The sequence below is a fragment of the Ursus americanus genome, chromosome 12 (assembly GCF_024610735.1).
Source record: "Ursus americanus isolate L20-20 chromosome 12, mUrsAme1.1.p, whole genome shotgun sequence".
NCBI classification, from domain to species: domain Eukaryota; kingdom Metazoa; phylum Chordata; class Mammalia; order Carnivora; family Ursidae; genus Ursus; species Ursus americanus.
The window spans coordinates 29,914,220-29,939,682 of NC_142138.1; the positions used below are offsets into that span (position 1 = coordinate 29,914,220).

The 25,463-nt window shown below is 34.1% G+C and overlaps 1 protein-coding gene across 1 annotated transcript in view; it reads left to right on the plus strand.

The window, feature by feature from the left end:
* MSH4 (mutS homolog 4) overlaps window positions 1-25,463 on the plus strand; it is a 77,416-nt gene that overhangs the window by 40,650 nt on the left and 11,303 nt on the right. Inside the window, exons 9-17 of the mRNA XM_045802001.2 lie at window positions 5,243-5,317; window positions 11,613-11,677; window positions 12,822-12,991; window positions 14,773-14,909; window positions 15,927-16,030; window positions 17,558-17,682; window positions 19,777-19,977; window positions 22,950-23,068; window positions 24,418-24,546. Coding sequence (XP_045657957.2) covers window positions 5,243-5,317; window positions 11,613-11,677; window positions 12,822-12,991; window positions 14,773-14,909; window positions 15,927-16,030; window positions 17,558-17,682; window positions 19,777-19,977; window positions 22,950-23,068; window positions 24,418-24,546 — 1,125 coding nt within the window. The remainder of the gene's footprint in view (window positions 1-5,242; window positions 5,318-11,612; window positions 11,678-12,821; window positions 12,992-14,772; window positions 14,910-15,926; window positions 16,031-17,557; window positions 17,683-19,776; window positions 19,978-22,949; window positions 23,069-24,417; window positions 24,547-25,463) is intronic.

Here is a 25,463-nt window from a genome sequence, read left to right on the forward strand (position 1 = left end):
TTTTTTAAAAAGATTTATTTATTTTAGAGAGAGAGGGAGAGAGAGTACACATGCAAGTGGGGAGGGGCAGAGGGAGAGAATCTTCAAGCAGATGACTACCTGCTGAACATGGAGCCCACCATGGGGCTTGGTCTCACCACTCATGAAATCGTGACCTGAATCGAAACCAAGAGTTGGTCACTCAAACAGCTGAGCTACCCAGGTGCCCCTCTTTGCTTTATTTTGAATAACTTTTCATTTTTTCCCCATTGATTTCAGACTGCCATGTAGAGTATCTAGTACATGGCTTTTTCTTTAATTCATTTAACAAGTTATTTTACTAAGCATTGCAACAAGTGGTAAGGATATGGTAAGAAAGAAGTCTTTAATCCAAAGGAATTTATAATCCAATGTGAGATTTGGGTAAAAAAAAAAAAAAAGCAATTACAGCATAGTATTGTCCGAAACTCCAAGGGATCTTATATTCTACCCTAATTGCAAGCTATCAAGTTAGCCTGCCAATTTCATAGATGTGGATAGAAGACACAAGACTCCTGGGTCAGAGAGACAGGACTTTAGTATTTAGAACAAGCAATAGCTAGAATATTAACATTTTCTTAGACTGATTCCCCAAACTCCATTTCCCACAGTGTGATGTGAAGAGGACCAGGTGAAATCTTGCACATGTAGTGTGTTGTAGGAGAGAATTGCAGAGCTTAGGAAACTTGAATCTTTTACATTGGACAATAAGTATGTTTGCCTACTGTCCTGAAGGGAGATGCCGTCTTAATCTTCCAAAATTGTAAGCATACTCGCCATTTGCTCTAGGAGATACCATATTTTCCAAGGCTAGTCATTATACAAACATCTTTGAAAAGACTGTCCAGAACAAAGGCAGTCCGTGCCTCTGCTCAGAAGATGTGCATAAATGCAAAAGACCAATAGAGAATTGCCTCCCAAATTGCTTGGAAGAAGCAAGTTGCAGAGATTCTGTATTAGTTGTCTGTTGCTGCATAACAAAGAACCATGACCATAGCAGCTTAAAACTGCACATATTTATTATCTCACAGTTCCCATGAGTCAGGAGTCTGTGAACATTCTAACTTGATTCTCTGCTTAGGATCTCTCAAGGTGCAGTTAAAATGTTATCCAGGGCTGAATACTCATGTGGAGTACTCAGCTAGGAAAGGATCTGCCTCCCCACTCATGGTTTTGGCAACATTTAGTTTCTTGCAACTGTAGAATTTGTGGCAGCTTATTTCTTCAAAGATGGCAAGGTATAGAGAGATTGGAGAGGGATACAGAGAAGGAACAAATAGGGAGGAAATCACCAGTGATGTAAGAGGGTAAGTGAGTACCTATATACTTGTAGCAAGACAGCTCCTTTACAGCAGAATTTCTCAACCTAGGCATGATTGACCTTCGGGCTGGATAATTCTTTCACTGGCCTCTGTATTCTAGGATTTTTAGCAGCAACCTTGGCTTCTACCCACTAGATGCCAATAAAATTTCCCCAGTTATAACCAAAAATGTCTTCAGGTGTTGCCAAAGTGAACATCCATGTAATGACCACTCAGGTAAAGAAATAGGTGTTTCCAATAGTTTAGATACTCCTCTTTTGCTCCTTTCTGTTCATGATTCTTTACCTCCCTCCAAAAAGAAACTACTTTTTTATAATGGTGTTCTTGTTTTTCTTTCTAATCTAGTTTTACCTGTTCTTTTTAAAATTTAACATATAAGGAATCATTCATGTGCGTTTTTTTATTTTAATTTTTATTTTTTAAAAAACATTTTATTTATTTGTCAGAGAGAGAGAGAGAAACAGAGAGCATGAGTGCACAAACACGGGGGAGTGGCAAGCAGAGGGGGAAGCAGGCTCCCCACTGAGCAAGGAGCCCGATGCAGCACTTGATCTCAGGACCCTGGGATCATGACCTGAGCTGAAGGCAGCCACTTAACCAACTGAGCCACTCAGGTGTCCCTCACGTGTATTTTTTATATGGCTTCGTCTCACCAACATTGTTTGTGAGATTTAATTATATTGTTGCATTTAGCTGTAGCTCATTTGTTTCTATTGGTATATAATATTTACTGTATGAATATGCCATTATTCATTTCACTGTTAGACTTTTGAGTTGTTGACAGTGCATATGTTTTTATTGGACATGTAGTTAGGAGTGGAATTTCCCAGTCATGAGGAATGCATATCTTCAACTTGAATAGATAATGACAAAATATTTGTGAGAATGTTTTTCAAAATTATCATTACAATTTATACTCCCATCAGCAGTGTATGAGAATTCCCATTACTCTTCCTCCAAACCTAATATCAGTTTTAAAATTTTAGCCATGGTAAAATTTTTGTGAGCTTATGGTATTTCACTGTGGTCTTAATTTTGCATTTTTCTGTTAATGAGTTTGAAATCCTTTCAAATGTATATTGACTATTTGAATACCTTCTTTTGTGAAAGTCTCATTCTACTCTCTTGCCCGGTTTTCTATTGGGTTATCTTCTTTTTTGATTTGTAGAAATTTTTGTAACTCCTTGATTTGTAGAGCTTTTTATGACTTCTTTATGGTTCTGTGTGTTGCACATATCTTTTCCCACTTCGTAGTTGGATTTTTTACTCAGTATTGTGGAGCAGATGCTGTTGCTGTACCACCCGCATCCCTTGGCATTCACTTTTGTACAGGGAAGGCTTCTTACTGCAAGCAGTTGAAACTCTCTGCCTGAGGACTTTATCTAGCCACATGAGGAACTGGAGGGTAATCAGGAAGTGACTGCCCAGCAATAGGTCTTAACCAATACCAAACTGGAGTCGGTTAATAAATACACCATTTTCCTTACCTCTGGAGATAGCTTCTGAAGTTTACTCTACACCATCTCTGAGAGGTCTCCAGCAGGAATGAGCTATAGGACCAAGCAGCGATACCCTGATAATCAGTGTATCCTGTATTGCTGCCCTTTCCTATTCTCTTGCCTGTACTTCCTGGAATTACTTTTCAAATAAATTATGTGTCTTCAAATTCTAATTTCTCCGAGTTGACTTTTGGAGAACCTGTCCTAGGTCAGTGGTGCCTTTCGATGAATAGAAATTCTTTTTTTTATGATTTGGTATTTGTATGTATTGCAAAATGATCACCACAGTAAGTCTAGTGAACATCCATCCCCATACATACTTAATTTTTTTCCCCTAGTGATTGAGGACTTTTAAAATCTACTCTCTTAGCAACTTTCTAATATGCAATACGGTATTATTAACTGTACTCACCATGCTGTCCATTGCATCCTCATGACATATTTATTTTATAACTCAAGGTTTGACCTACTTCTTCCATTTGACCCACCCCCCACCCCCTGCTTCTGGCAGCCCCCATTTGTTCTCTGTATCTATGAGTTTGGTTTTTTGTTCTTAGATTCTATATATAAGTGAGATCCTCATTGTCTTTCTCTGACTTATTAGAAATTCTTAATTTAAATGTAGCCTAGTTTATGTTTTTTCTTTTATAGTGGTTGTTGTATCCTGCATAAGAAGTCTTTACCTACCCTAATGTCTTGATTGTATCCTTGGGATTTTAATTTATGGAAACGACTAAGTGATGACATGGAGAGGCTGAGGCCATTAAAAGATTTTTCTTACTTACAACATCTGAGAGGAGAGATCATGCCACGCAGGGTCGCATGGTCAGGAGCCAGAAGGAGTGAGGGGAAAACATCACAAAAGCCTTCATTATCACAGTAAGGGTAGTTGTTAGGTGGAAATGTCCCCTACTGCGTAGGAAGCAAAACACAGATGTTGGAGTTTGTAGTTGCAGGGTTTGTAATATGATAATCTGTGCACCCACAAAAGTTAGACCATGGGAGAGACATAAACAACTTTGGCCATTAGTTTGGCTCTGTGATTAATGTATGTCAGATCATTAATTATCAAATTTATAAAAGTTGGTTAGAACACTCAGGGTAGTGAAGATACTCTTCTTTGTTATATTCCACATGTTTTATTGTTTTACTTCTTGTATTTAGACCTATAATCCATATGGAATTGATATTTGTATGTGGTATGAAGAAGGGGCCACATTTCCTTTTTTTCATACAGATTCATAATCTTGCTAACATCATTTATAGAAAAAACTTTATAGAAAAAACTCCCTATTACTCTATAGTCAACCTTTGTCATAAATGAAATATTTGGGTTAAATCATATGTGTGAGTCTGTTTCTAGACTCCTTATTCTGTTCTATTGGTTGCTCTGTCTGTCCTTGTGCTGATACTACAGTTTCTTAATTACTCTAGCTTTATTATAGGTGGATATTCATTAGAGTTAGTCCTTCTACCTTGTTCTTCTTCAAGGGTAAATTGGTATTTTTGTAAGATGTTCTCCTTTGGTAATAGGGATGATAGTTGTCTTCTGTTTGGTGAATATTATTAATTTTTAATCTTCCAGTTTCAGAGATCCATTGTAAGAGAGCCTGCAGTAACTTGTTTTGGGGCTAACAACATTCATTTTGGTATTTCTTCTAAATTGGCTCATATAATCACCAAACAGTCCATGTATTATGCAATAGGGATATAGGTCAGGAGACTTCAAAAAGAAAGAACACTGTATCAAGTACGTTATATCATAATGTATCTCCTAAAACTCCTTGTCAGTATTGGTAAATTGCCCATTCACAAAATATTCTTCATTTCCCAAGTTTTAATACCACTTTTTGGTTCTAGACATAATACAATTTAATTTTAAAAAGTTCATTTATAAAATTTTGAATGTTAATGTTGCTTTATTTTGAAAAACTATAATTAATTTGGATGACTGGAATTATGAAAATTGTTTTACTTGCACAAACAGGAACCAATGAGGGAAATTTGTGTCATTCTGTAACTACCTGGGAGGTTCAGATTCAGCTTTTCAAATATCATCTTTCACAAATACCTTTGTGCCTTTTTCAATTAATGTTAGTCTCTTAGTACTGCTCAGGATTGAACTGTATCTCCTATCACTACTGTAGATTAAGCTGGACCCGAGGGGCTGAAGTAGAAATGGAAATTGGACAGAATGAGGTGAACTCTTCTCATTGTCAGACTCTCAGGAAACTAGTGCACTAGGCTTATTATGATGGGTCAGTAATTGTAACTATTGTCTATGCTGGCATACTGGGTAGATTGATAAATAAAAATGTATGAATATGGTAAGTGTAGAATGTTCAAGAGAAAATCCATTCTTGTATGTTTATGGTATCCACATTTGGGTCTTTATTTTAATAGGTTAATGCAGCTGAATCAAAGATAACAAATTTAATATACCTAAAACATACCTTGGAACTTGTGGATCCTTTAAAGGTAATTTATATGGGTGCACATTGTACAAAACATGTCTAGCATTAATTTTTTAAAAACTTTTTGTTTCAGAAAATTTTAAATTTAGATAAAGTGACAAGAATAATATAATGAACTCCCAAATTCTCTGTATACACACAGCACACACTACGTATTATATCCTTAATATTACTCTTACTGAACTATTTGAAAATTGCAATACCTAAATACTAACGTGTGTGTATGCTAAGAACAAAGGTGTTCTTTTACATAACCACAATATAATTTAAAAATTTTAAGATATTTAACATTGATCCAATACTATTATGTGTAGTCCATACTCAAAATTTTCTGATTGTTTTACTAATGTTTTTTATGGATTTTTTTTCCTTGATACAGGGTCCAGTCCAGGACCATGAATTGTATTTAAAGTCATTCTTTAAAAATATTTTATTTATTTTTTTGAGAGATAAGAGTGAGCAAGAGAGAACATATGCAGGGGGAGGGGCAAAGGGAGAGGGAGAAGCAGACTCCCTGCTGAGCAGGAAGTTGGACGTGGGACTCAATCCCAGGACCCTGGGATCATGACCTGAGCGGAAAGCAGATGTTTAACTGACTGAGCCACCCTGGCACCCCTAATGTCATGTTTCCTTATACTGCTTTTCAACTTGAAGTTTCTCATCCATTCTTTGTCTTTCACGATATTAACATTTTGAAGAGTGTCTGTTGTTTTATAGAACATTCCTCAATTTGTGTGGTTATTTTCTCATGATTAACTTCAGCTGATATATATTTAGCAGTGATACTCTACGAGCAATATTGTACCTTTCTCAGTACATCACATCAGGAGACACATGATGTCATTTGCCATTCTGATGATATTAACTTTGATCAATTTCTTCACTGTAAAGTTACCAGGTAATCTGTGGAGAGATACTTTGAGACTATGTAAATATCCTGTTCCTCATTAAACTTTCAGTCAGTGATTTAAGTATTCATTGATGATTTTTACCTGAAATATCTCTGATGTGATTTTCTAATATATTTTTAAATACTCTACTGTGCAAAACCTTTTTTAAACATTTATTTGTTTAAGTAATCTCTATACCCAACATGGGCTCCAACTTACAACCCTAAGATCAAGAGTCCCATGCTCTGCTGACTGAGTCAGCCAGGAACCCCTGTGCAAAACATTTTTAAAACTTAAGGTGACAAGGAAGAACTGCTTTTTTAAAAGGAAAAGGTAATGAAAAATCTGGAAGAATTTTGTTATAGAGTTCATTCTAATAAATATATATGATGAAAGAAATTTGGCAAAAGATGTAAAAAATGTCATCTTTCTTAGAATGAAAGAGGTATAATAAATCATGCCCCCAAATTGATAGATTTGATAAAATACAAATTTCAAGCTTTGATATGTCAGAGGCAAAGTAAAGGCCAAAGAAAGGAAAAATTTATAGCATTTGACAGATAAAATATTAATTTCTGTCATAAAATTCATATAATTTCATAAGAGAATATTGGAATACCAATAGAAATATGGAAAATGCCCCCAAAATGGAAATCAAAGAGGTTAATAAATAGTACCAAAAATGTTCAACCTTATTACTCAAAGAAATACAACTTAAAGCCTTTTTTTTATATATAAAAGAAGCAAAGTTCCCCCCCGCCCAAGGGATGCAACTTACTGCTAATGAGAGAACAGTGAGACAGACAACTTCATAGACAGCTGGTAGGAGTACAAATTGCACGTACTTCACAGGGAAGTTTTACAACATCTATCTTTTGATGGTGTTATACTACTTTATCCTACTAGAAATATGTCCAAAAGAACTCTTAAGAAATACTGACCAAGATTTATGCCCAGATTTGGTCATTATTGCAGTGTTATTTATATTAGTGAGAAATTCTAAGTAGTATAGACCTCTAATAAATAGGGGAAGAGACTGTTAGTTTTCTTGAGGGTAAAATATTATGACTTATTAAAAATTTATACCATTAAAAGTTTCTTTTTTTCCCGACTTTATTTTTTTAGTTTATTTGACAGAGAGAGACAGCGAGAGAGGGAACACAAGCAAGGGGAGTGTGAGAGGGAGAAGCAGGCTTCCCGCCGAGCGGGGAGCCCGATGCCCCCATGCGGGGCTCGATCCCAAGACCCTGGGATCATGACCTGAGCCAAAGGCAGATGCTTGACGGCTGAGCCACCCAGGTGCCCCTACCATTAAAAGTTTCTAATGCTTGTGATATAGTATTAAGTAGGAGAGAAAAGGAATATACAATGATAAAAAATTTTTTTTGATTTGAGGAAATGACAAAAAATATATCATAATATTTAGATAATTTATTTGGTAATAAACAATAGAAATGATCCCTGAAAGTATAGTAGTTTTTTCTTATTATAAATTTTTAGAATATAAAATCCTTTTTTTTTTTTTAAAGATTTTATTTATTTATTTGAGACAGCCAGCGAGAGAGGGAACACAAGCAGGGGGAGTGGGGAAGGAAGAAGCAGGCTCCTAGCAGAGGAGCCTGATGTGGGGCTCGATTCCAGAACGCTGGGATCATGCCCTGAGCCGAAGGCAGACGCTTAATGACTGTGCCACCCAGGCACCCCTAAAATCCTTTATTTTAAGTAAAGTAAATCCTTTAAGTAAAGGAAGAAACTATAGATACTTCAAGTTTTCACTTAGGGTAAAAAACATTTGATCAGAATTAATAAAGATATAATCATATTATTGGTGATTAAAATAAAGAGAACTGAAACATGAAAATGAGATTATTTTCATACACAAATGAAGCATCACTCCCACGGATGACTCAGGTAATTAGTCACATCTTTTAAAAAAACATACTTGGGAAAACTCACATTTTTTCCCCCTGAGAATTCTTACATATGAAATATTTTTCTTCATTTAGTAGTATTACTAACTTTAGAATCTGCTGGCTGAATTGTCATTTCTAAGATGTCATCAACATTATGTTCAAATAAATTTTGAGATGATCAGTAATTTTTAAGAAAAAACTTATGGGAGTATAAACTAAAGAATGAATTTATGATCTTTTCTGCTTCTAAATAAATTAAAAAATTTAAAAAGCAAAAAAAAAGATAATTTATTTGGAAGGGTGGTAGAATTATAAGCAATTTGAATGTTTTTCTTATGCTTTTATGAATTTTGTAGTTTTTATTAGTATTTATTTTCTATTTATAAGCAAAAAAATATTATTGCCATTGCCTCATAGCAAACTAAAATAGCAGATAAAAGTCAGGTCAACTGTATATATGAAAAACCCACAGTGAATATCATTCACAGGGAAAAACTGAGAGCTTTTCCCTTAAGGTCAGCAACGTGACAGGGATGTCTACTCTCATTACTATTGTTCAATATGGTCCTGGAAGTCCTAGCCTCAGCTAGGACAACAGAAAGAAGTAACAGGCATCCAAATCAGCAAAGAAGAAGTCAAATTTTCACTCTTTGCAGATGACATGATACTCTATGTTGAAAACCCAGGAGACTCCACCCAAAAATTACTAGAACTCATACAGGAATTCAGCAATGTGGCAGGATATAAAATCAATGCACAGAAGTCAGCTGCATTTCTATACACTAATAATGAGTCAGAAGAAAGAGAAATCAAGGAACTGATCCCATTTACAATTGTACCAAAAACCATAAGATACTTAGGGATAAACCTAACCAAAGAGGTAAAGGATCTGTATTCTGAAAACTATAGAACACTTATGAAAGAAATTGAAGATACAAAGAAATGGAAAAACATTCCACATTCATGGATTGGAAGAACAAATATTGTTGAAATGTCTGTGCTACCCAAAGTAATCTATACATTCAGTGCAATCCCTATCAAAATACTATCAACATTTTTCACAGAGCTGGAACAAATAATCCTAAAATTTGTATGTAACCAAAAAGGCCCCAAATAGCCAAAGGCGTGTTGAAAAAGAAAACCAAAGCTGGTAGCATTATATTTCTGGACTTTAAGCTGTATTACAAAACCGTAATCATCAAGACAGTATGGAACTGGCACAAAAACAGACACATACATCAGTAGAACAGACTAGAGAACATAAACGTGGACCCTCAATTCTATGGTTAACTAATCTTCGACAAAGCAGGAAAGAATATCCAATGGAGAAAAGACAGGCTCTTCAAAAATGGTGCTGGGAAAATTGGACAGCTACATGCAAAACAATGAAACTGGACTGCTTTCTCACACCATACACAAAAATAAACTCAAAATGGATGAAAGACCTAAGTGTAAGATAGGAATCCATCAAAATCCTAGGGGAGAACACAGGCAGCAGTCTCTTTGACTTTGGCTGCAGCAACCTCTTGCCTCAAAGGCAAGGAAAACAAAGGCAAAAATGAAGTATTGGGACTTCATCAAGACAAAACCTTTTTTTAAAAAATTTTTTATTATGCTATGTTAGTCACCATATAGTACATCATTAGCTTTTGATGTAGTGTTCCATGATTCATTGTTTGCATATAACACCCAGTACTCCATGCAATACGTGCCCTCCTTAATACCCATCACCGGCCTAGCCCAGTCCCCCACTCCCCTCCCCTCTGAAGCCCTCGGTTTGTTTCCCATAGTCCATAGTCTCTTGTGGTTCATTCCCCCTTCTGTTTACCCCCCTTCATTCTTCCCTTCCTTCTACCGATCTCCCTGCTATTCCTTATGTTCTGTAAATGAGTGAAACCATATGATAATTGTCTTTCTCTGCTAAGACAAAAACTTATGCACAGCAAAGGAAACAGTCAACAGAACTAAAAGACAACCTATGGAATGGGAGAAGATATTTGCAAATGATGTATTGGATAAAGGGCTAGTATCCAAGATCTATAAAGAACTTAACAAACTCAACACCCAAAACTCAAATAATCCAGTCAGAAAATGGGCAAAAGACATGAACAGACATCTCCAAAGGAGACATACAAATGGCCAACACACATGAAAAAATGCTCCACATCACTTGGCATCAGGGAAATACAAATCAAAACCACAATGACATATCACCTCACACCAGTTAGAATGGCTAAAATTAACAACACAGGAAACAACAGATGTTGGCGAGGATGCAGAGAAAGGGGAACCCTCTTACGCTGTTGGTGGGAATGCAAGCTGGTGCAGCCACTCTGGAAAAGAGTATGGAGGTCCCTCAAAAAGTTAAAAATAGAGCTACCCTATGAGCTACCAACAATTGTACTAGTAGGTATTTTTCCAAAGGATACAAACATAGTGATTCGAAGGGGCACATGCACCCTGATGTTTATAGCAGCAATGTTCACAATAACCAAACTATGGAAAGAGCCCAGATGTCCATTGACAGATGAATGGTTAAAGAAGGTGTGGTATATATCTACAATGGAATAATACTTAGCCATCGAAATGAATGAAATCTTGCCATTTGCAACCATGTGGATGGAATTAGAGGGTATTACACTAAGTGAAATAAGTCAGAGAAGGACAAATATATAATTTCACTCATATATGGAATTTAAGAAACAAAACAGATGAGCATAGGGGAAGGGAAGGAAAAATAAAGGAGAGCGAAGCAAACCATAGGAGACTCTTAACTATAGGAAACAAACCGAGGGTTACTGGAGGGGAGGTGGGAGGAAGGGATAAATTGGGTGATGGGCATTAAGGAGGGCACTTGATGTAATGAGCACTGAGTTGTTACATGCACATGAAGAATCACTAAACTCTACCTCTGAAACTAATAATACACTGTATATTAATTGATTTTAAGTAAATGAAAAAAAATTTTTAGTTAAAAAAAGTCAGGTTAACTGTGTTTTCCTCTTGTTTCTATTTATTCAAATAGTGACCACTCATAGTTTCCATTAAGCAAAATTAAACTTCTACTTTTGCCATATAAAAATGGAGAAATTATTCTATTTATAAATATGTGAAGCACTTTTTTAGTTTAATGCATATTTAAAACCCAAATTTTGGAATGATAGGTAGAGTACTCTAAATGTACAATGATAGCTATTTAAGTACCTACCTTTAATAAGTAGTTGAATGCTAACAATTAGGTGAGAGACAAGAAAAATTAAAGTCATAATAGTGAAGCAGTGGATGCCCTTTATTAGTCAGGTGCTTTTTATCTGGAAAATGGGAAAGGTACCATCTGTCCTCACCTGCATACCTAAAATATCTTTTATGAGTATACAAATGAGAAGGTGAAGCAAGAAAACCCTTGGTAAACTGTGAAGTATTAAATGTAAAATACCATGTTTGAATATTGTTATGATTTATTATTTTTAACTAACTTTATTTTATTTTTTAACAGATTGCTTTGAGGAACTGTAGCACACCTTTATTAAGAGCTTACTGTGGTTCCTTGGAAGATGAGAGGTCTTTGTCATTCAACTGTTAATAAAATATCTGTGCTAATTATTCCTTTCTTCCTGATCATAAATGATTTTAAGGACTCTAACTGTAATCAATAGAACAATTACTTGACCTCTGGTTAACAACCTTTAAACTATTCATCAAAGCCCTAATTATATATTACATCTTATAAGTACCCATAAATAGGGTAACAGCACATTGAGTTTTTGTGTTAATAGGCAATTAGAATAGTATTAAAAATTGAAATCATACACAATTTTAATATTTCTTTTTTTAGCCATTTCCCATGGAAAGACTTGTAAATATAAAAGTACATATTTCTCTTTTGTAAATCATAAAGGGCCTAACGTAACAAAAAATAGTAGGTATAAATATTGAATAAGAGATCTAAGTACAGTTTAATTTTAATATTGTTCTTGGCAATGGCCCTTTGATTCGTGACCAAAAAGACTTGTGATGCTTAAGAACTGTTATTTTATTGATTCAGGATTCACATCTTTTGTGAGCCACAAATTGAGGTTAGTGATAAAACAGAATTACAAATAAAATACAGAACAGAATAAAACAGAAGGTTAGGAAAATAGGTGTTACCAGACTTTTGGTTTGCATGATCACTGTACTTAATTACTGATTATTGTGAGGTTTCTGTTACACTGTCTTACAATGTGTTTGGTGTATCTGGCCCCACCTGAAGGCAAGGACCATACATTTAATCCTTCTTTGGATCTGTGCACCTAATACAGTGATCATACGTGGTATAAGTAAATGTTGATTGAGTCAGTGAACATGAAACCAGAATTTTTATAATAGTTCTTCAGGGATATATTTTATACTCATAGACACAGAGCGTATAATTTGGGAGATCTTTTTATTAGCAGTTATAGAATTGTTCTTGGTGGCTTCATGTTACTCTAAGAGACTAGTCCTGATTGACAAAATATTTTAAAATTGTTATAGTTACAGTTCTAATTTATGTAATATATACATATAGCTAAATTATTTATTTTCAAAATAATTTTCAGTAGATTTCAAGAAAATATTGTTATATTTAAAATTATATTATTCTAAGAAAATATATCATTAACTGTGACTCAAATTACAAATTAAAATAATTGTTTGCCTTATTGCCTATAATGTTCTATTTTAGGTTTGGAATTATACTTGAAAAGATTAAGACTATAATTAATGATGACGCAAGATACATGAAAGGATGCCTGAACATGCGGACTCAGAAGTGCTATGCAGTGAGATCCAACATAAATGAATTTCTTGACATAGCTAGAAGAACATATACAGAGATTGTAGATGACATAGCAGGTAATTTAATTGCTTCAGTGTGTTTTTCTGTTTTTTTTTTAATTAAAACCTTTTTAGAAATGCGCTTTTCTGCTGATGATAACTAGCCATGCATATTTTTAATTAAATTTTTGTTACCAAAAGAGATAAGGTTAACACATACTGTCATTTAAAAATATATTAAAATATTTTAAAAATAAATATCTCCAAGTGTTACAATGTGTTTGTTTTTTTCTCTAAACTTAAACATAGAGTTTCTTCAAACTTAGAGTTACCTGAAGACCAGGAGATGTTTGTTTACCTTCATATAACATTGTGTATAAATTAGATGAAAAATGCAGGGTATCAGTACTAAGTGATTTCAGAGGAAGAGATATATTTGTCGAGAAGAGGTAGCATTTGAGCAAGTACAGTAATTCATTCAACAAATTTATGGAGTTTCTTGTAAACATAGACACTGCTTTGGGTACTAGGAGTATATAGTGAACAAGACAAAGTTCCCATCCTCATGGAGCTTGTGTTATAGTAGTGAAGACAGGCAAGAAAGAAATGCGTGTGTGTGTGTGTGTGTGTGTTTATATGTATGGATAGGTAGGTAGATAGATGTGTGTATCAACCACTTGATCATATAATATCACATGGGTATAAGATATATGGTGAAAAATATAGCAGGTTATAGGGGTCAGAGAGTGATTGGGTGAGGAAGCATAGTGGATGGGAATGTTTTCAGTAGATACAATAGCCTAGAAAGGAACTCCACATACTCGCAGTGGTACAAACTGAAGCACAAAGGTTAAGGAAACCTCAAGGGATGAAGAGGGAAATTGGTTAGGATGCAATAGGGCATTCCCTGACAGAATTTGTAAGAGGTAAGATTGGAAATGTAGAGTGGGGACAAAAATACAGTCTTTGAAGGCTGGGAGTTTGGATTTTCCCCTAAGAGAATGCAGAGGCACTGAGACAGTTTTGCTCTGTGGAGTGAAATTGATCATGAAGATTGGTTGAATGAATTTGAGTAGAGCAATGGAGACAGGGAAACCATTTTAAACTACTACAAGTTAAAGCATTTGAGTGATAGCAATGTATACAAGAAGAGAGATGCAAAGGTTGAAGGAAGAAATGATGAGTTAATAACTGAGTAGTTATGGCCATGGTAAAGGGAAATGTAGCTATTGGTGCTAATTGAAATTTCTAGCCTGAGAGTGGTGATATCACTGAGAGAAGCAGGAAAATTGTTGGAGGAACTATTTTGAGGAATAAAGATGTTAATTTTCACAAGTAATGTTCAAAGTATTAATGACCATCAAGTTAAAAATAAAAACTCAAAACTCTGGGGTAAGTTTGAAGTTGATAGGAAAAATTGGATTTTTTAGGTATTTGTTGTATCACCATTTTCTTTTTGGAATATTTTGTTTTGCAAAATATGTTTTGTAGAGAGAATTTCTTATGGTGAACTAATGGTTATAATTATATGATTATTCACTTTTCAAAAAAATTGAATGAATAACAAATGAAAACTAATATTCTAATAGAGTATAAAGTAGTCTTAGTTTAGTTTAATTTTTACAATTTTTTACTTTCAAACCACCTATCAAAATGACTATCTTTTTACTACGAATTTTTTTCTTAAATGAATACTTGACCACAATATGTGTTAGACATTAAAAATCTTTATAGTTTAAAAGAGTAGCAAGACCTTCCTATTTATATATAAAATAACAACAACAAAAAATGTAATTTTTTTTAAACAGAGTAATTTTCTCATTAAAATTCTTTTTGTTTTTCTTGTTTCTGGTCACTAGGAATGATATCACAACTTGCAGAAAAATACAGTCTTCCTTTAAGAACAAGTTTTAGCTCTGCTCGAGGATTTTTCATCCAGATGACTACAGATTGTATAGCCCTACCCAATAATCAACTTCCTTCAGAATTTATTAAGGTTCATTTTATAGTTTTGGTTTGGAAATTATTATTTCTGAATTACATTTTATAGTTTTTCAGACATTCCTTGAATTTTACATGCCAAATTTCTGAATGTTCTGTATATTGCTTTCCTACTCTCGTCAACCCACCTAACAGTTATACTAATCTAAGAGTGAGGTAGAAACTTTTTGTTTTTTTATTTTTTTATTCTTTTATTTTTTTGGAGAAACACCAAACAGTGCATAACACAGTTCTGGAAGCTTGGTATGTGTAAAAAGAAGGAAATGAAAGGAAAAAAAAGTCCAAAAGTTATTTTTGATAAAAGGAATTTGGTAAATACTGTACCATCTCCTGTTTTAGGTAGTTCTCAATGCACATTTGCCTATTAAAGGTTTAAAAATCCTGAAATAAAGAAATCTGCTAACTTTTTTAAAACCCAATATTGCCAAACCTTTGGACTAGGGAAATATTTTTTCCTAAATACATGTTAACGTCTCCATGATATACCAGTTTGGGAAAGTCTACCCCACTCTTAATTTTGCTTTCTCTGCTCTCAGGGGTACCTTTCGACAAAAACAAACCATTTAACTTTTAGGGTCTGACTACGCACTGTATTACCAGGTAATGGGGGATGGAAAAAGAAAAGAATCGGTTAAGACATAGTAATAGGATTGGAAATTGAGTGAGGTTCAGATATGGGACAAGGGCTACCATGGGTCAGAGATGGAGTGATACTGATATCTGTCATGCATATTACTGGGTAATGAGATGTACTGTCTGATATTTCTACAGAGCTATTTTAAGACCTGTTCAAATAGTTGTGCCAGAATACTGTAGGTTAACTTTAAGTTAAATGCTTTAACTTTAGAAGTGATCTGTTCTTTTTTACAGACATTGAGACTTTATTTGTGATGCTTTATCTACAAAATTAATTAACCTAAATATCTATAGTGTTTAAATCTGTATCTTTTATTTTATAGGAGTGTACACAATCTTGACATTTTGTTAATTTTGTTTGTTAATTTCTGGGCAGATATCTAAAGTGAAAAGTTCTTATACCTTTACATCAGCAGACTTAATTAAAATGAATGAAAGATGTCAAGAATCTTTGAGAGAAATCTACCACATGACTTATATGTAAGCACATTTGAAATTTTTGAATATTAAATTAAATTGGTTCAGTTTGAAGCATTATAATAAATTTCATTAATTGGCTTTCTATCTGATTGCAGAAAATTGTAAAATAATGGATGTTAGCAAAGAAAGAACATTTCCTGAAAGAACAATTAAAGCTTTTAAAGTCTGTCATTGTGATTGGGATCGCTCAGCTTCACAGAAGATTCAGGGCAAATCTAATTGCAAAAACAAAAACAAAAAAACATCATTATACCTGATACTTCTGTAGTATGCATTTCACCATGATGTAGAATTTGGCACATCATGGGCTTATCTTGGGCTTCATTCAGTTTATTTTTTTCTTATGGTATGTAAGCCCTCAACTTCTCATGGCATGTATCTCATTACAATAGTGCCAGTCTTCTGCTGTTTGTGAAACAGTAACATTACAGCTGGAAATAAGAAATACATCATTCATGGGGAGGGTGAGGGGGGCCCGGCAAAAAAAAAAAAAAAAAAAAGATCATTCATAATCGATGAACTGAGATGATAAAGACAAATGTTGGACTTTCAAAACAATTTCAGGGCATAGACCACAGAGATTATGAGATATAATAGGTTTGGGAAACATATGTCTCCTTGTAAGGGAAAAACCAAGACCTTGAGCTAGGATCAAGAGTCAGATGCTTAACCAGCTGAGCCACCCAGGTGCCCCTTAAGATTTTATTTTTAAGTAATCTCTACACCCAACGGGGGGGCTTGAACTCACAACCCAGAGACCAAGAGTCACATGTTCTACCAACTGAGCCAACCAAGTGCTCCAAGGAAAACCTTTTATATTATGTCACAGTGTAATACCTCTGCTACATAAAAGCTTAAATAATTATGTTGTTAGGGTGTGTGTGTGTGTGAGAGAGAGAGAGATAAAGAGAGAGAGAGAATACAGTAACTTTTGTGTTGAATTTAACATTTGCAAAAACCACAAAATTATTAGTAGATGGGATCTGTTGAAGTATAGTGAGGTCTTGTTTGACCTATAAAAGGATTTTATTAATGAAAATAAATTTTATTAGTATTTAATAAAAGCAATAATTTCAAAAACATGGTGTTAACATACCAGAAGATGCATTCTTGCTACAAGTTCCTTGAACTCAAGGAACTTCAATTTCCTAATCTCTAAAATGAGGCAAAAGAACAGTAGACTTTACCTGTACAATATAACGGAACTGTGAATGTTATTTTACCTCAGCAATGAATTTGATGTTGTTTTTACAATTATATTGTATGTCCCTTTTTAAAAGCATTGCCTGGGGCGCCTGGGTGGCACAGCGGTTAAGCGTCTGCCTTCGGCTCAGGGCGTGATCCCGGCGTTATGGGATCGAGCCCCACATCAGGCTCCTCTGCTGTGAGCCTGCTTCTTCCTCTCCCACTCCCCCTGCTTGTGTTCCCTCTCTCGCTGGCTGTCTCTCTCTGTCAAATAAATAAATAAAATCTTTAAAAAAAAAAAAAATTAAAAGCATTGCCTAACTTCCAAACATATACTTTCAGGATAGTGTGCAAACTGCTTAGTGAGATTTATGAACATATTCATTGCTTATATAAACTGTCTGACACTGTGTCAATGCTGGATATGCTACTGTCATTTGCTCATGCCTGCACTCTTTCTGACTATGGTAAGTTACTTTCTTTGGAATAAATATGTTGCATACTGAAATTTGTATTCCATCCAAGCAATTTTATATAACAATTATGAATGCTTTACATTTTTTTACCTGAAATATGGTCTCTTGCCTATGGTTTTAGACTAAGACTTGAAATAGAAAAAGTAAAATTACTCTTAAAATTTATTTTAAAAGTCAGAAAATTGTTTACCGAGAAATTGACAAATGAGAAAGAAAATACTGCAGGAAACTTTAAAGGTTTCCCAAATAGGAAGGACTGAAAAGCTGCCTCCTTGGTGGAAATGACAATAACCCAAATTGATGAAGTTCAAATCTGGAGACTCATTAGAAGCAGTGTGACAGAAGCAGATGAGAGAAATGAATCTCCAAAGTGAACATTTTCTAAACTAGCTCCTTAGATGTGACCATCTCAAGATCAGGGATTATATCATGTATTTTTGTATCCTAAGTCTTTTGCAACCCAAAGTCTTAAATATAAATGTTAAGTAATTTTCTAATATTAAGTGAAGTGAATACTTCAGATTAACCCCTTGAAGTTTCTTCTCCAACTTATCAGTAATAACCATACTCCTATATACAAATTTATGGAACTAGTATGTGGTAATTAAGGTTGAATAATTGTGGGCTTAATGTCATTAATAACATTGAAATTTCTAGTTAAAATCACCAGTAACATTTCCCAAATACTATGTAAATTTATTTTTTTGATGGGAAATAAGTATTTTACGAAGATTTTTTTCATATTTTTATATTTATTATGGAAATGTTAACTCTTTCAATTGGTATTTTATAAGCCAAAAGCTTTCAATCTTTTAGATCTCCTTTGGGATCAAAACCTTACCTTAGGGATCAACTATTTTAATAGTTTTCTTAGCTATTAAGATAATTGATGTTGCTCCATTTTAATTTGAGATGGATCATCCTGAAACTCCAAACCTTTAAATACTGACTTTTTGTGTTAAAAGTACTTTTTTTTTTTAAAGATTTTATTTATTTATGTGACAGAGAGACAGCCAGCGAGAGAGGGAACACAGCAGGGGGAGTGGGAGAGGAAGAAGCAGGCTCCCAGCGGAGGAACCTGATGTGGGACTCGATCCCGGAATGCCAGGATCACTCCCTGAGCTGAAGGCAGACGCTTTAACGACTGCGCTACCCAGGCGCCCCCTAAAAGTACTTTTAAAGTAGTTTAGAAATTATTTTCTAACCAACCTGTCTTTTATGATGAATGCTTTTGAGTTTATCCATATGTTTCCTCTAGGGGCATGTAGGATTTTAGTGTTTACTTGTCCCCATGCCCTGTCTTCCTCCCTTTACCTTGGAAGGTATTCATAGAGATCTGATCATTATTTGTTTCTATAAATTAACAAATATATTTTGTGTCTGATTTGTTTATCATCTGTGTATTCTTTTTAGACAAAATTTATTTAAGTTTCTGGACATAAAATTATGTTTATATTTGGTTCTAATGTATATCCATATGTCACTTGAAAAGCTAAGTATGCCAAATTTGAAATAAAGCTTAAGGTGGGAATTAAGTAAATGTGAAATTTTGTAGTACTGGTAATTGTTATTTTAAAAGTATTATCGGGGTGCCTGGGTGGCTCAGTTGTTAAGCGTCCGACTCTTGCTTTTGGCTCAGACCAAGATCTTAGGGTCATGAGATTGAGCCCCATGTTGGGCTCCACACTGAGTGGGGAGTCTGCTTGAGATTCTCTTTATCCCTCTACCCCTCCCCCCACCTCACACTCTCCCTCCTTCTCTCAAAAAAAAAAAAAAAAGGCATTACCAATGGCTGGTTGACTCTTTAATCTGTATAAATCTGAAAATGCTACAGAGTGTTTTGGAGCTCAGGACAAATGACAAAGAACTAAATCCTAGAGTTCCCTGAAAGTGAATAAAAGTTGTGATGGTGATTAGAATGCATCAGTTACAATCTAGAGGGATTTTGGTAGGGATTTAGGATAACATAATACCTTAATGCTTTGTCCCAAATTGACCCTAGTAAAATCACACATGCACACCACACAGACCATTAAACTTAAATATATTAATCTTACAAAACCATTCTTTCTTTTTCTCTTTTAGTTCGGCCAGAATTTACTGATACTTTAGCAATCAAACAGGGGTGGCATCCCATTCTTGAAAAAATATCTGTGGAAAAACCTATTGCCAACAATACCTATATTACAGAAGGAAGTAATTTTTTGATCATAACTGGGCCTAATATGAGTGGGAAATCCACATATTTAAAACAGATTGCTCTTTGTCAGATTATGGCCCAGATTGGTAAGTTACGGCTTTACCTTATACTTAGCAATTCTGCTCCCCATTTAAAATGTTTTGTGCCGAGTATTTTAGATCCAGGTGCCTAATTAACCCCAAAACAGTTTGGAGTAGGTTTTCTTACCTAAAAGTATAATAGTGTCTGTTATGTAGATCATAACTTTTACTATTTGGTATTAATTAAGCTCCATCCAATTTGGATTGCATTGTAGTAAAAATTTTGTAGGATGTAACAGAAATAAAAACTACCTTACTATAGCTATTAAAGTTGTATCAATTATTACTAAACTGAATCATATCATTATTCTGATTCAAAACCAAACTTTGTTGTGAGAAAAAGTGAAATAAGTAGGATAAGCTGCCACCTTTAATAACTTATGTAAGATTTTCCCCAAATTATAACATTGGGGAAAGAAACATCTTTTACTTAATTTAAGGGCTACCAGTAACTCAGGCACAGCACTTGATACAGTAACACATTATGTGTGCATATATACGCACATAAATAGCTCTCATTGGCCCAACGATGTCATGTTATTTCTTGGTGTAGAGGCACAACTTAGCTCTGAAAACTAGGTTTCCTTGGGAACTCCATGAATCAGAAATGAGATGATTTGCCCTAATGCAGTAGTTCTCAACCAGGGATGATATTTTTCCCTCCCCCACTCCACTCCTGGCCCCCAAATTTGGCAATGTCTGGAGACATTTTTGGTTGTCACACCCGAGGGGAGTGTAGAGTCCAGAGATGTTGCTGAATATCCTGCAATGCACAAGACATTCCTCCCTCCCCCTGACACATGTAAGGAAGGTTATCCAGCCCAAGATGTTAGTCGTGTGGTGGTTGAGAAACCCTGGCCTAATACAATAAATTGAAGGGAAATACAGCAGTAATAATATTGGTGATACAGTGCAGATTTACCCTTACTACTGGGAAACAAAATCCGAAGTGAATGGGTGGAGAATAAATATTTTATTGGGTTTATAGTTGTATTAGAATGAAAAGGACATCTTAGCTAATTTCCCTCCTTTTATAAAGAAACTGATTCATGTGTGATAATAATCTTATTTCTTTTTTGAATAGTTACGAGGAGCTCTATCCTTTAAAAAAAACAGGCTGTGCAATTGTTGGACATCTGTAATTGTTAGAAGATTCATTATGCTGACTTGAAATCTGACTTTCTGTAACTTTTACTCATTAGTCCTAATTCTTCTATGCATCACAGAATAACCTAATCTCTTTTGATAATAGCCCCTCAAATATTAGAAGAAAATTATTCTACCTGTCACTCATTTTAAACCTCTAAAATACCTTAAAGTATATACAGTATGTGATATAATCTGATCATAAAGAAACCAGTAGAATTTGAAAGGCATGGAAATTAAGAACATAGGCTTTGGAGCTAGACCTAGCTTGTCTAGTTACTAGCTCTGTGATCTTAGGCAAATTACTTAACTTCCTTGGTTTTCTTCTCTGTAAATGAAAATTATAATAGTACCTAATTGTTGTAAAGATTAAGTGAGATAATGTATATAAAGGGTATGCGAAAGAAGGAGACTATCCAGGCAAAGGTAAGAACATATTCTAAAGAAAGAAACAAACAAAAAACAAAAAAACCAGTATGATGTGCCCAAAGAAGTACAAGAAGTCTGGATTCCTTCGTAGAGCAAACAGTGGCTGTGAGGAGTGGTAGGATATAAAGCCCAGAGAGTGGGCAAGAGCCAGATCATGAAGGGCCTTAGGTACTTCACTGAAGAGATTAAACTTTATCCAGAAATCTGTAGGGAGCTATTGAAATTTAAGTAAGAGAATCATATGGTTGGAGTTGCCTTTCACATAGGTTATTCTGGCTGATGTTGTTAGAGGAGAGCCAGACGGGAAGCAAAATATCAGTGGGGGGCTTCTATAATAATTTTTAGATTTAAAAATATCGGAGAGCCTTTTTGATGGAGGTGGATACAAATGAACTAAAGAGAAAGTACGAACATATACCATATATGCTATATCCTGTCGTTGGTACTTTCACATTTATTTTCCCATTTAATCCTTTCAGAAATCCTGTGAGAAAGTTGTATTTAAGAGACTTGCTTTTGAGGAGCGATCATTATAATTACTATTGTTATATTGTTACTTTTATTTTTATTAGTATTATCCTGACTTTTGCTTTCTTTTCCTGCTAGTCCTTTTTCTTGGAGATTGATACTGTTCTTTATCCTTATCTTGGTTTTAAACACTGGAATAATCAAGGGTTTGTTTCTTCACTCCCATTATTTCACCATTTTGTTCTGTATGCCTTATACTTTTCCCATTCAACTATTTGTATATTTTTATCCTCCTATGATTTTAGAATGCCTTTTATGTCCCATTCTGTATAGAGGTAGTTGCATTAATCAGATTGATTTGCTTTCAAAAGGTGAATATTTTAGACTATTTAGCATGATAACTTCTCAGGCAGAAAAAGTCTCAGGGATGAAAACTCACCTTTTAAAAAAATTAAATGTTTTGCTTTCATTCTAATTCTGGGTATTTCTATACATTTCTAAGAACAGATATTTCCTAATATATCTTTCTGTAACAGTTTTATCAACCTTGAGCTTCATAACCATCTCCTTCAAATTTTCCTATTTTGAATTTTTTTAATCTAACTATATTATTTAACATTTTTGTGAAGTTTATAATAAATCTTTCTAATGTACTTGAATTTATGCTGTCTTATTTGAACTTCCAGGTAACTTTGTACAATAGTTAAGGCAAGTATTTCCATTTATATGTGAGAAAGATGAGACTAAGTGCTGCCCAAGGATATATGATAAGTGACAGAGCTGGGGCCATGTTGTCTAACTGTATATCCAGTGATCTTTCCACCACATAATCCTTAGCTAGGCTAATAAATAATCTGAGTTGGTGAAAAGTACAAAATATTAGTACTTATATTTTATAAAAGCACTTCGATTTACATTGACCTTATATTTTACAGGATCATATGTTCCAGCAGAATATTCTTCCTTTAGAATTGCTGAACAGATTTTTACAAGAATCAGTACTGATGATGATATTGAAACAAATTCATCAACATTCATGAAGGAAATGAAAGAGGTACCCAAACTAAAGTTTCCTTATGGTCAATTATAACGTAAGAAAGTATTCTTATACTAAAACATGCAGATGTGCTTATATTCCTCTACAAGAGCCAGAGGGCAGTCAAAGACAACTTCTAATTTCTGTCTTATGTGGAAACGGAAGAGAAAGTTTTATTGAAAAATTCAGTTTTAAGAAAAAAGCTAGTATTATTGAACAAAAAAACATGCTTTCATGTTTTTATATGGGATGCATAAAGAAAGACTTTCAGAAACCAATGACCTGTTCAGGACCATTTTGCATTGTATCTATTGTTCCTATTAGGTTTGATTTTAAAATAATAAATCACCGTGTTAGAATGCTTTTAAAAATCATCCTCTTGTGTGCCCCTTTAGAATTTTTACTTTCTATAACAAAGTATGCGTCATCACCTTTTTCTGATCTGAGCAAATATCAAGTAGACTTGAAGGGCTAAATGTATTTAGTATAGCTCTTGGGCTATCTTCAGTGTAGGTAAATTAATGGATCACTGTAGAGTTGGATAACTTTTTGTAGATGGGGGGAGAATAGTTATTATTTGTGCTACTGTATATGACTTTTACATAATTATTTAGTATGTATTGAGTATCTGTGGGAGAATATAGCAATGTACTAGATGCTCGAGGTGTATTTTTAAATGGTCCCAGCTCTCAAGAAGCTTAGTCCTATAAAAAGGTAAAAGGCCATGAAATTTACTATTGTGTCAGAAAATAATTTTTGAGAAAGAGGTTTATACTCTTCAGTGGAGAAAGAGCATTTCTGTCAATTAGAGTCTTGGTCTTTGTTGAGCATGGATTTACATTTATTTGTTTAAATAGGAATCAATGGACTTGGATACTTTTCCCTCAATTTTTCTATCTATACTGGCTACCTAGATGTTAAAATAAACTTGAGAAAGAGTTTTGAATATTTTATGACAACTGATTAGTCATTTGTGGAGAAGAAAATGACCATCTTTGTGCATTATTTAAACATTTAATTCATTGCTAAGTTTTATTTCACTGTATCTAAAACATTAATATTTTAGATAATATTTATTCTTTGTTGTTTCATACAGATATGCATGTGTCTGTTTATATACATATTAGCTATTCTATCGAAATTATTAGTCATGAGATTTTTTTTATAATAATATTTTTTTATTGTATTATGTTAGTCACCATACAGTACATCCCTGTTTTTTGTGTTAGTTTCTCTATTCAGCTGGCTATCTTTATAAAAATACGTTTTGGATGAACTAATAAAGAGACTGGATTTTTCCTCATTTTTTAAAATGGTAGTGACAGCTGTTTGGTTACAATGAATAATATTAAAATTATATTTTTCAGATAGCTTACATTCTACATAATGCTAATAACAAATCACTTATATTAATTGATGAACTTGGCAGAGGTACTAATACAGAAGAAGGTATTGGCATTTGTTATGCTGTTTGTGAATATCTGCTGAGCTTAAAGGTATTCTTCTCTTTCTTTTAAGTGTATTAATTTTGAGTCTTTTTTTTTAAGATTTATTTATTTGAGAGAGAGAGAGAGAGCAAGAGAGAGAGCTCACATACTCGTGAGCAGGAGGAGGGGCAGAGGGAAAAGGAGAGGGAGAGAGAAATCTCCTGTAGACTCCCCCCAGAGCACAGAACTAATATATGGGGCTTAATCTCACAACTGTGAGATCATGACCTGAGTGGAAACCAAGAGTCCAATGCTAAACTAACTGAACCACCCAGGCACCCCTTGATGTATCCTTTATATATTTATCATGATTGGATTTTACAAGCACCTACAAATAGCTCTTTAAACAATTTTAAGTAATAAAAGCATACCATAGCATTTATTGTTTTGTTAGTTCATTTCTGATGGAAACAGGAACAGCTAGGATGATACTCCTGATGTAGACAAGGAAAGGAGGAAATAAAAAATACAAATAATATCAAAACTAGTCACTTGGCTTTAATTTAATCAAATTAAAAGGCAAAACATGAAAGCATTTCAATAATTGTCTCCATGGATAATAACATTGACTATGATGTCACAACATGAAATGAAAAACTAGGCATCTGAGGTCACTTAATGGAAAATTATTTTACTTACCCAACTAAGATTTCATTCCTTTAAATAAAACAGGTTTTCACAAATCAAGTAAAACAGACTATGATTTTTGTTATATTATTAAGCTAATTTGTAAAATATCTTTTTAGGTGATCACTCAAAATATATACAGGTATGAAAGAACTTAAAAATACTTTTCCATATTTAAAGTACCTTGAAATATCCTTAAGATGATGTTCTTTACCTTAAATGACAGTCCATAATGATTAATTACAAAGGAAGAGAAAAATCTTATTTTTGTGATAGGTAGGTGATAAATCAAAAGTAAT